Source organism: Pipistrellus hanaki (assembly GCF_964339955.1).
Source record: "Pipistrellus hanaki genome assembly, chromosome: 9".
Taxonomy (NCBI): Eukaryota; Metazoa; Chordata; class Mammalia; order Chiroptera; family Vespertilionidae; genus Pipistrellus; species Pipistrellus hanaki.
This window is the reverse complement of record NC_140511.1, coordinates 27,530,340-27,542,662: the sequence shown is the minus strand read 5'-3', so window position 1 is coordinate 27,542,662 and position 12,323 is coordinate 27,530,340. Positions and strand designations below refer to the sequence as shown.

General features: G+C 43.0%; 1 protein-coding gene across 2 annotated transcripts in view; it reads right to left on the bottom strand.

Annotated features, from left to right (window-relative positions):
• The window catches only part of SLC36A4 (solute carrier family 36 member 4), a 111,974-nt gene that overhangs the window by 43,461 nt on the left and 56,190 nt on the right, over positions 1–12,323 (bottom strand). The window contains exon 2 of one of the 2 annotated variants that reach the window (XM_084895400.1): positions 1,051–1,163. In XM_084895400.1, the coding sequence (XP_084751526.1) occupies positions 1,051–1,102 (52 nt within the window). In that variant the 5' untranslated portion in view covers positions 1,103–1,163. Of the gene's footprint in view, positions 1–1,050; positions 1,248–12,323 lie in introns of those variants that run through there. The other variant, XM_084895399.1, reaches the window with a different exon arrangement.

Below are 12,323 nucleotides of genomic sequence, written 5' to 3'. Positions count from 1 at the left end.
GCCCTGCACAGTATTAGAGGAATGTCAACCAACTAGTTACTGTAATGAAGTATTTCTTAAAAACTCAACTTCTTTTTCAATCATTTAGCATCAAATTAAAAATATCCCCTAAATATAATGCATTTAACTAAGAGGAGCAATAGCTTCACTTTTGTTTCCTCTTTGACAGCTGGAAACCATTAGCTGTGATGTGTACACACACACACAGGGCACAGCACACCCCACCCCCAGCACACACACCGCTCCAACTGGACTCGTAACCAAGGGAACACCGTAAATCCTCACCAAGGCCTTCCGTGGCGCCGGCCACGTACGAGCCAACAGCTCCAATTAAAAAGGTAAATAATGACAGAAGGCAATGCCCGTTCTTTCTTTATCCTGATAAAATGTAAACGTAATTCCTTCCCAAGGCTCCTGACTACAGGTGCTCCGCGACCGTATTACCTGTAGATTCTCTCCACCTGATGAAAACTGTTCATCCTTGAACATATGTAACCAACAGAACTGCTGGTGCTGGGCTGTGTTTTTCTCTCCCACCTCCACCGCTACATAAACATCCCCTTCCTGGAATTCTTCCCGGCGATGTCCTCCCATGAGCCCAAATAAAAATGTCTTTCCTTAAATCTACAAAGGTTCCTATCGTCTCTTTGTTGAACACACACACCCCTCCGCAGACCCTGACACGGAGGTCAGTAACCTCCCAGGCCTCACAGCTCGTCCCAAATGCCTGGGGACGGTCTGCCTTGCTGGGTTCTCAAGTCAAACCCGTGCCTAACACCGTGCCTGGCACACAGAAGCAGCCAGGCGTTTGTGTGTGTGTGTGTGTGTGTGTGTGTGTGTGTGTTGTTGTTGTTGTTTTTTTGGTTTTTTTTTGGTGGGGGGGGAGGTGTCTCTCCCTGTCCAGGGACTGGCAGCTCGAATCCCGGGCAGGGTCCCGGCGGCCCCGGCGCCCGCGCCGCCTCCCCGGCCCAGGCCACGGCGCAGGCCGGGGGCCTCCGCGCATCCCGCGCCCCGCCGGCCCGCGCCCGGCCACCCGCACGCGGCACCCACCGAGCTCCTCGTGCCCCGCCGCCTCGGCCGCCGTCGGCGCCGCCGCTTCCATCGCTCGGGGGTCTCCAGGTCGCCGCCGCCCGGGGCGCGCGCTCGCCGCTGCGAGACCGACGACGTCAGAACCGGACCTCCCGCCGAGCGAGCGAGGGCCCTGCGCTGGCGCCCGCCCGCCCGCCGCCCACGCACCGCCGCCGCCGGAGCATGCGCGCTGGGGCCCCGCCCCGCCCGCCCGCCCGCCCGGCGCAGGGGCGCGCGGGGCCCCCTGCAGGCGGCGGTCCGGGAAGGGATCCGGGTAGCAAACCCAAGCGAGAGGGGTCGGGCGGGGGGACCGCCTGTAACCGGAGGAGAGGAGAGGGGCGTTTAGGAGACACCTGGGCGTGGGCGGAGAGATGCATCTTTAGAGATGACCTGGAACTTAGGTCTGAGAAGCCCATCCGTTTGCAGGGCTCAGGCAGTCCTTAAGAGGGATAGACACCTGGAGGATGAAAAGTAGGAGGGGATTTGCCCCTGTCCCTGCCGGAGTTCAGACTACTCCTGGGTTATCTGAACTAAAATTAACACATTACTTTTATATGAAATCTCACCTGATGCCTCTGTAAGGCTAGGCTATGTATGCACTGATGTGGTGTCAAACACTCTGTAAGGCTAGGCTATGTATGCACTTCCATGCAAGTCTTGCACACAACGAATACTCAGGGTTATCTATCGGTCTCCTTATGCCCCGATTTAGAGATATAGGAGGCATTAGGTAGAACTTAATGTAGTCAAAATGTTCACTTTGAGGATTTTTCCATGTCCTTCAAAGATATTTGACGTTAAGCCGCAGGGCAGAAAGGAAATAAAGGTTGTTATACTGATGTGGTGTCAAACACTCTTGAGCATTATAACATGCATTGTCTTATTTAATTCTGATGTGAAACCTGGGAGATAATTCTCACGTTTCTATCCATTCTATAGAGGGAATTACAGCACACAGAGCCAAATAACTCGCCCAAGGATAGTAGGCTCTAAGCTCCCAAGTGGCCAAGCTGAAATTCTACCCGCAGCCAGAGCTGGGCCCACAGGTGGGTGCCAATAAATATTTGACGAATCAATGGATTGAAGCAAGCTTTTGATAGAAAGGAAAATTATTTTAATTTTAGACATTGCTTTCTTTTTCTTTTTTCATTTCATACTACTTTAAAGTCACTTTTTCTTTTTGTTGATTTCATTTCAGTTACGGGTCTTCTGAGAAAAGTGAGGGCTTTTTTGCAAAGGGGATGTCTCATTTCTAGGATCACTGATGTATAATAACTACATGGTAAGGGTGTTAAATATTTAAAATTCCTGGATTAAAAAGGTACACCATTACATAATATTTATATATCTGTCCTCTGCTGCATCTTTGTAGATTTCACTAGCAGTAATGATGGTTTGCCTGTAGGTCACCCTCAATCATTCACACACCTACACAAAGAAAGGTTTTATTTAAAATGTTCCTGACACATAACCAAGATGTAGGGGAGGGAGAGAAAAAAGAACTCTATCCAGGATTATAACTTGAGGAATGGTCCCTAACACCAGTCAGGGTGGGGCACCTGGTGAGAGATCTGTGGGAGAGAAGACAGGCTTCAGGCCACTGCCCAGAAAACTACCCACTGTAATGAGAACACTTGAGACCATATCTTGAAAGAGGAACATTATCTGTTGAGTGTTAACAGGGATCAAAAGTCACTGCCTTGCAATCTCAGCATCAGGAAAAGCAGATCTGGCCGTGTGGTAGGAAAAAGGCCTGAGCCAGGGCTGAGGCAGGCAGCCATGCTCAGAGCCTTCACAGCGGAGAGAAGCCAGTGATAGGGATGATCATAAGGTCAAGAGAATTGTGGTTTTCATATGTCACTACTTGAGAAGATGTTTGCTGCCACTTCTGCTCCAGATCTTGTAAACTAGAGACAGAGATTTATCAAGAATCAAGCTGTTTGAACCCTGGTAATTCCTTTCTTTCCTTTCCTCACTTAAACTTCCTGGATCATATCTCAGTTACTTCTTTCTTCTTCTTTTTTTTTAATATATATTTTATTGCTTTTTTACTGAGAAGAAGGGAGAGGGATAGAGAATTAGAAACATCGATGAGAGAGAAACATTGATCAGCTGCCTCCTGCACACCCCCTACTGGGGATGTGCCAGCAACCAAGGTACATGCCCTTGACTGGAATCAAACATGAAACCTCCCAGTCTGAAGGCTGACGCTCTATCCACTGAGTCAAACTGGCTAGGGGAACTTCCTTCTTGGTATCCGTCTTTGTTCACATCTCTGTTACAGCACTTCTCCCTAGTCTAATTCTTATTTCCCTGTCTGAGCCTAGGCTACATTGAGAGTCCCTGAAGGAGAGAAGCTGTATCTTTCTCTGTGTCTTTATCTCAACAGAATGCCCTGCAGGAGTAGAAAGCTGATGCATATACCCTCATAGATACAGGAAAGGAAATACAGTTGACCCTTGAACAATGGGGATGTTAGGGGCACCCACCACCATGCAGTCAAAAATCCGTGTATAACTTTTGACTCCCCAGAATCTTTACTAATAGCCTACTGTAGACTGGAACCCTTACCGGTAACATAAACAGTTGATTCACACATATGTTGTATGTTATATGCATTGTATACTCTATTCTTACAATAAAGTAAGCTAGAGAAAGGAAACAATCACAAGGAAGAGGATATACATTTACTGTATTTGCCAACATTGTTAGTTATGTCACCTGCTTATCAGATGAATCATCTGTCAGTACCGACATAAATACTGACTTGTATAAAACACTGTACATGTTACATGTATTATTAACATAGGCATAAAAAATGAAAATATAATGTGAAAAAGATTTATTTACAAGTATAATGATTCATATTCATTTACAAGTATAATGATTCATGCATTGACTAAAAAAAAAAAAAAAGCAGCATAATGATTGCTTTATGGAAGCCTAGGATGATGGATATGATTGCTTCACAGTAGCTTAGCCTCTACACAAATAAAAAAAATCATTATAAAATTTCTATGGCATTCAGTATTGCAGTCTGAATACAGTATTGGAAACTGTTACTTTTTTAAAAAAATACTACTTACCTGTGATAATAGGCTGGTTAAGTTTCTCCATTTAAGAGAGAGGGGGCAGCATACTCTACAGTAATGTAATTCTTTGAAAGCCAAGTCATAAAATAATAAGAAAATTAACACATTATTTTTATATAAAATATCACTCACCTTATGCCTCTGTAAGGCTAGGCTATGCACTTCCATGCAAGTCTTGCACACGATGAATACTCAGGCCACGATGACGACACAAAAATGTTTCACAGTTATTAGATTTTCACAGGAATCACACACCACACACAACAAATAAGTTTATTAGCTATACTGTGTTATGACAATATATTACTTGTTAAATGGAAGTGGATCATTATAAAGGTCTTTATTCTCATTGTCTGAACGTTGAGTAGGCAGAGGAAGAGGGGGATGGTCTTGCTGTCCCAGGGGTAGCAGAGGCAGAAGAAAGGCGGAAGTGGAGGCAGGCACACTCAGTGTAACTTTACAGAAATACATTCTCATTTCTGCCCGACATGTTTGCTTTTTTATTTCTCTAAAAATGTTTCTGTACGGTACCCATTCTGCTGTAGTGCCGGTGCCGTATCCCAGAAGGATCCGTGTTGTAAAAGAAGTCAGGAGCAGTCTTGAATCATCAGAACCCTTCTGTTGAAGGTCTGAGGTCAATCTGTTTTCTGGTGCTTCGTCGACATCTTTCTCATCGTCAGGTCACGGGTTCGGAAGCACTCATCTCCATCAAGTTGTCTCCTGTTAAGGAGAGAAAAGTCAGGACATTGGGGTCTGTTAGCTCTTGAATTTCACCAAGATCTCTCTCTTGAAACCCTTTACACCCCACCTTTGTTGGGGGAGTCATATCCACAATCTCTCCTGTGATTTATTTGATGGGCCCTCTCATAAATCTCGTGAGGTCATGCACAACATCTAGACACAGTTTTCTCCAGCAGGAACTTACTGTTCCCAGCTTGATTTTTCCCCCCCTTTTTCTATAAAAATGATGGCATCTCTAGTGGGGTAATCCTCCCAGCCTTTCATTATGTTCTCTCTACCATGTTCTCTTTCATGGCATTGGCAATTAATAAATATCCTTTGTGGCTTCTCCACCCCAGTAGGAAAAACCTGTGTAGGGGGAAAAACAGACAACAGTATGGTGATTACCAGAGGGAAAGAGGGTTGGGGAGGTAGAAGAGGATAAAGGGAAGATAAATGCTGATAAAAGAAGACTTGTCTTTGGGAGGTGAACACGCAATACAATGTACAGATGATGTGTTATAGAATTGTACAGCTGAAACCCATATAATTTTATTAATTAATGTCACCCCAATAAATTCAATTTAAAAAAAAAGCCTCTTTAGCCAAATATCTTTGCTTTCCAATGATTTTGTTACTGGCACATGGAACTCATTTGCTGCCTCTAGGTGGGCAAAAGCAGCTTCTCCCATTATCTTGACATTTTTTAAGCCAAACCTCTTCCTAAAATTATCAAACCATCCTTTGCTGGCCTTTGATTCTGCATCTTTAGATCCTTTACCTTCCTTCTAGTGCTTCCGTATAGCATAGAACGACTTCACTTTTCCTTGAATCCTATTAAGGATCTATAGATATGTCTTTCTTATAGCAATCCTGCACCCACATAAAAGCTGCATTTTCAATAAAGATAAAAATGCATTTTGTAAAATATGCTAGGTTTTCACACCGCTGGTGTAGCTGCAGTAACAGCTTCATAAAGTCCTTTATTTTCCCACCCTCCTCCCAATGGTCCTTCCACTGGATTCATTTATCTTGAAATGGCAGGCAACTGCAGCTGCAGACCTCAATCTACGGTACCTATCAAGCAATTCAACTTCAATGTCCTGACTTTTCTCTGCTTCTCGGGGGCACTTCCAGCAGCACTAGTGCCACTACGTATGGGTCCCATGGTGTTAGTCAAGGTTTACAGTATTGCACTCCACAGGATGAAAAATCCACAGGAGCTGAGAGAGATTGCTGTTTGCTGCAACATGCACTTTCCTGGAGAGACTAACTGCTCACGGGGAGCTGATTAGCATCACTCAGCATCTTACTGGGGCACCCGCAGCACCTGAGCTCACTGCAATAGCAAGGGGGGAGGGGGGTTACACGATTATTACAGTAGTACTGTGTGTGCCTTGGTGCATGTCAGGCAGTTCTGGTTTAATTCTGGGTCTTTACACTTGTTTTCATTTCTCTCAACTGCAGATGGCACCGTGTATGGTCTGTATTTGTTTGTAAGTTTTGATAAATTTTAAGTCTTTATAATAGATTTGTGTATATATTTTATGGTAGTAAATGATAAAATAGAGTGGTATCTACAGATACACCCATGACACACCTATCTTTTCTTAATTTAAAAAAAATATTTCTAGGCTACATGGTATGAGCCAGGCCTCATGCTAAGTATGACCTCATTTATCCTGCACAATAACCCTATGAAGTAGGTACTATATTACCCCATGTTTTAGTTGAGAAACATTGAGGCTTATACAGTCTAAGCAATTTTTCCAGAATCCCACAGCTGGAAACTAAATTCATTGGCAAGTCCATGACACGTGCTCTAAGCCACTGTGCCTCTCAGCCCCAGGTTGGCGGTGTGATGTAGCCATTAGAGCACTATCCACATCTGCCTCTTCATTCTCCTACCACTGAGGTAAGAATGGGAAACTCGTCATGAAACCGGGCAATGGAGCTTCACTATTGGAGCTTAACACTGACATAAACGTCCCCCACTGACATATTCAACCCTGCCTTCTGAAAATCTTACTCTTCGAAGGCAACAGAAAACGCAACTGTGGTAAGTGCTAGGAAGCACACACTTGATATTTATACTTCTTGGTATTTAACATAAATGGGAAATAGGCTTTAGAGCTTGTACTTATGTAAATCCCCAGTGTAATTCCAAAAACGCAAAAGAAAAGAAGTGCTTTAAAAAATGTGCTTCTTCCCATTTTAAACATTAGGTATTACTTAAACATTAACCTACAAGGAAACTACTTAACTTGTGCAGTTCTTCTAATAAAACTATTGTCGTGCGGAGTACAGAGTCTGGGTTTTCTGTGGACGCTATGAATTTGTGATCCTCATGTGTAAATGAATTAAGTCCTCTCTTTTTCATTTTAACATCAAAGCCTGCTTTGGGATTGGATCTAACAGGCTGTACCTGTCAGCTTTTGTGTTGCTTCCTTTTCATCACAGTTCAAAGGGAGAATGTGACTTACTTATGGTAAGTAGGTCACCTGAGACATATGTCATGCAGGAAGAATCTCACAATTCCTGCTACTTGGAACCCTCTCCTTGGTGATTCAAGAAGCCTGCTCACAAGTTAATAATCTCGTTAAGTAATGCCAGCCCCACTGGGATGAAATAAAACCAAAGCTCACTAGGAAAATCTGCCTAAAAGACACTAATCCCCATGGACCTCATTAGAGAAAATAAACACAAACAGATAACCTGCTTTTTGGTAATAAAAAGAAGTGACATGGGCATTAGAAAGCTTCCACTGGGGAGGAAGGAGTTGGCCCAGTTCCAGGATTGCATTCCAGCTCATGTCCTCGGGAGTTTTTAAAACAAGAAGTCCTTAGAAAGAGGAAGTGTCACCAGCCTGTCTCTTTAAGGCCCGGCTGGTTGCCAGTCACATCAAGCTCCATTTATATGGCACCATTCCTGTCGATTTTGTTTTTCAGTCCCAATAACACAGAATTGCTCATTGTTTGATTTTTCCCCCCTCATAAAAACAGCTAAGCACTTTGACCTGACTTTTCTCAACAGACTGCATCCATTTTTATAATAAATTAGGTCAGTGATTTATTTCTTAAAGACGAGCCTTTGTATTAAGACAGGGAAGTGAGAAATTGACCAAGGAACCATTCATTTTGCATGATATAACCGTTTCCTAATTCATCTTCTGGTCTGCTCTTTGGACCTCCATTCATTGTATCAAAAGACTCTTTACCATCCAACAAGTTTGGCCTTACCTGCATTACTGATCATGCAAATGTGACTTTTTAGGGAAATAAAAAATATTATTTAGCCTGCTGGTGTAGTTCAGTGGTTGAAGGTTGACCTATGAACCAGGAGGTCACAGTTCGATTCCTGGTTAGGGCACATGCCCAGTTTGCAGGCTCGATCCCTGGTGAGGGGCATGCAGGAAGCAGCCGATCAATGATTCTCTCTCATCACTGATGTTTCTATCTCTCCCTCTCCCCCCTCCCTCCTCTCTGAAAACAATAAAAGTATATTTTTAAAAATTTTATCCATATCACAACATCCAGGTTTTTTAAAAAACAAAACTCTTAATTATAGCTTCATTTTCATGTAAATTACCAAGACTTAGTTCTGAAATATAGAGCTCCATGGGTAAAATTTGCTTGGCCTCATTCCTTCTGGACTCAGGCTAGAACAGTAGGGATGGGGACAGAGTAGATGTTCCATTCATGGAGGGAGGTGGCTTTTCCACATGAAGAAGGTGCCTCCTGCAGTGAACTATAAGTTACAGCCTCAGGCTGTATAAACAGTACCTCTCTGTTGCTATGCATGCTCCACAGCTTGATTTCTTTAGGAATGTCCTGGAGTAAATGAAGCCTTCAATTCAGGTTGGGCTGAATTCCAGGTTGTTACAACTGAATGGTCAAAGAATTTTTTTTTTAAAGAGGCTGCTCTCCTATATACCATATTCTAACACAGCAGAACAGCAGACAATAGTACCCCCTTACTCACAGGAATAAGTTCCAAGACCCCCATTGCATGACTGAAACCACAGATACTATATATACTATGTTTTTTTCCTACACATACATCTATGATAGAGTTTAATTTGTAACTTAGACACAATAAGAGATTAATAATAAAATTAATAATAAAATGGGACAATTATAATAATCACATGAAAGCTATGTGAATGGCTGTGGGGACACTGTTAAGTAAGCTAAAGACTTAGTGGGACACAGTGATGCCACCAGGGACAGGGTAATCTGGTAACGGAGATACCTAATTGGCAGGCCTGGTGTACAGCACAGATATGCTGGACAAATAGATTAGTCCTGTGCTGGGTGTGGAGAGGGATGGCCCAAGATTTCAACACACAACTTGGAGCGGGTGCAGGTTAAAGCTTATGAATTATTGACTTCACATTAGAACTATTTTCCATGAATTAACTATTAAGACTATTTGGTTCCATGGACCAAATTTTGGGACATGCTCTTCTGCAGTTTCCCAAATTCACTGAAAATGAATTTTCAGCCTGAGGATACAGTTTACAGTTGGTTACATTGAACATGTAAGGTTCTGGAGAAGTCAATTTAAATTTCAGGGTATTATTTTTTCACCACACACCTTTCCAGGCATCTGGCATCAGGCACAGTCACTAGGATTCTTTATTCCTCTTTTTCTCACAACTACTCCCATGCTCTTGTTCGAGAATTAGAGTTTGGCATCCCCTAGAATAACAGTAGTGTTATTCAGTGTGAGAATTATCGACATTTACTGAGCATTTACTCTGTTCTAAGCATTACTAAGTGCTTTTTATATGTTATCACATTTTATCCTCACACTAGCCCTGCAAAATGGATGTTGTTATCAATATTTTAGAAATAAACAAACATGCTCAGGGAAGAAGTGCACCTCCAAGTCCCATAGTCAATAAGAACCAGGACCACAACTCTGATCTGATAGATTTCAAAGTTTCTACTCATTCTCCTATTTCCACTGCATACTTTGGGCATACTGTGTGCTAAAATATTGGCCCCATGCTCCTATGCCTCTGAGAAGTCTGATGTGCTTTCCAGATTACAATAAATTATTTTTTTTGTTATGTTCAGAAATGATGGGAAAGCCCAGGTAATTTTTGCTTAAGTAAATAGCTCTTCCATTCAGAACAAAACTAAGATGTTTCTACATATGAAATAAACTTTTCAAAACCTGAGTATTCATTGATAATTGAATCACAGATGAAGGAGAGGCAATATTATATGGCTCCTATACCCAATCAATTTGGGAAGATAAAACAGTCCATGTAAAAAAAACAATCACCAAAGGTCAATGGGACTGAATCACTCCTCAGTGCTACATGGGATCAAAATAAGTAGAGATACCTTCTAGATAGGTGATGAATTTCCCCTTAAATCCCAAAGTCTGTAGTAGAGAAGGGTAGAGCGTTTCTGGGGATGGAGAAAGCAATGGGATTTGGAGGACAGTAAGAATAGTTCCCAAAGGAATTCCCCTCTTAGTACGCCTTAGAGAGAAGGTCAGGACCTGGAGAAGTCCTGGGATTTCCACTTGGCTGGAGGGGACAGAAGACACTGGATGCAGCAGTGTGAATCCCCAGGTCAGGTATCATCAGCCGCAGAGCCCAGGCAAGTCTTATGTCTACCCACTGTCTCATGGTGGTGTTTGCAGAAGAGGCTTGACTCTCCTCAGCTGACCAAGGCCATGACTTGCTGACTGAGACACCCACTCTTGCATTCTGTTAGGGATTTACTGAATCAACCCCTTAGCTTTTTGTTCAGTCACTTCAGGATCAACCTGGCACATCCTGAGATTTTTAGTACTTGCTCTCAGGATTCATACCTTGCCTTCTCCTTTGGCACTTATGTGTTGTTGAAAGAAGTGGCTGTCACTAACTCCATTCCCAAGGCAATGATTTTGTCTCTGACAGCTAAGGTTCCGGTTTGCCTGGGATAGTCCCAATTTCTTCTGCTGCTTCCAACAACCAAGAGTTCGACCAGCAGGTAGGCCGGCCAACCGCCCATATCCCCTCCCCTGGCCTGGCTGGCTAGACCCTACCCTTGCACAACTTCATGCACCAGACCTCTAACACACACACACACACACACACACACACACACACACACACGGAGTGGCCAGATTATTATGCATTCAGAGATCATGATAATCTGGCCACTCGGTGTATATGCCTAGTATTGTTCACTGGGACATCATGCCACGGACCAATAAGCTCAGTGTGGATTTTGGTAAAGCTGCTGCTCTTTGAAATGCATCCTCCTTCTAAACCATTTAGAGAGCCATCTGGCTGATAATGGGCAAAGAATCCAGATATTTTTACTTTTAACAGAACATTATACTTCTCAAAGAGTACTGCAAGCTCAACAGTTACAAATTCCGCTCAATAGCTCTGGCCCCAATACTCAGAGGACAATTTAAGTGCCTGGAATTTCCACCCAGTCAACTGTCTCCTCCTTACTAGTACAGTGCTCAGAAACAACGGGAGAGCATATATCAGCCATAAACGTTACAAAGGTAAACAACGGGAGGTCCAGAGCAGCCCCAGGCTACCCAGATGTTCCAAGGGCAAACAGACCAGTGTGTCCTGTTTGCACTCAGATATTAATGTCTTCTTCCCCAGCTCTAATTGGGAACTCCCTTGCCACATGAATGCACTTTTGATTTAAAGGACTAAGAGGCAGGCTTCTCCTCTGCTCAGCTCTGAGACAAAACATGCTTGGTAAGGAGGCTGGAAATATCCTTGAACATCTGGATCCGGCCGGGGTGGCGGTTAGCATAGGTCATTGAGAACCCAATCTAATAGAGGAAAACTTAGTTGGGCATATACAGCAAGCAAGACTAAGTAGAATTTTGAATATGATGTAGTCTCTGACCAAGAAAGAGTTGGACAACGAAGTTGCCCTTCACCAGGAGAGGGAAGGCGGGTGCAAGAATAGCTGTAGAGCGAAGCGGAACATGTAAGTACACATCCTAAAAGGAGTGGAAACAAGGGCAATGAACACACAGAGGAAGGAGAGAGAGGTTCTGACTTAGGGGATGGTACGGATTCATGGAGGCTGAATTTATTATTTATCATCATCATCAAAATGACATTAATTAGTCTTCATGGAAGGCTCATTATGACTCAAGAGCTATTATCTGTACTTTAAATGTATTTATCTAAATTAGCCTCCCTTCAGCTTGTGCTTGGATAAAAGGTACAATTGAGATAAATAGAAATGGAAAAGAAAGGGTATTCCTGGTAGCAAGAAAAAAAAGAAGAAAATTATGATGTCAGGATCTAAATTAGCCTCATGTAAGCTTGTGCTTGGATAAAAGGTATAATTGAGAGAAGTCTAAATGGAGAAGAAAGCGTATTACTAGGAGTAAGAAAGATGAATGAAAGTTGTGATGTTAGGAGGCATTCAGGAAACAGTAAATATTGTAATGCATTTGGCC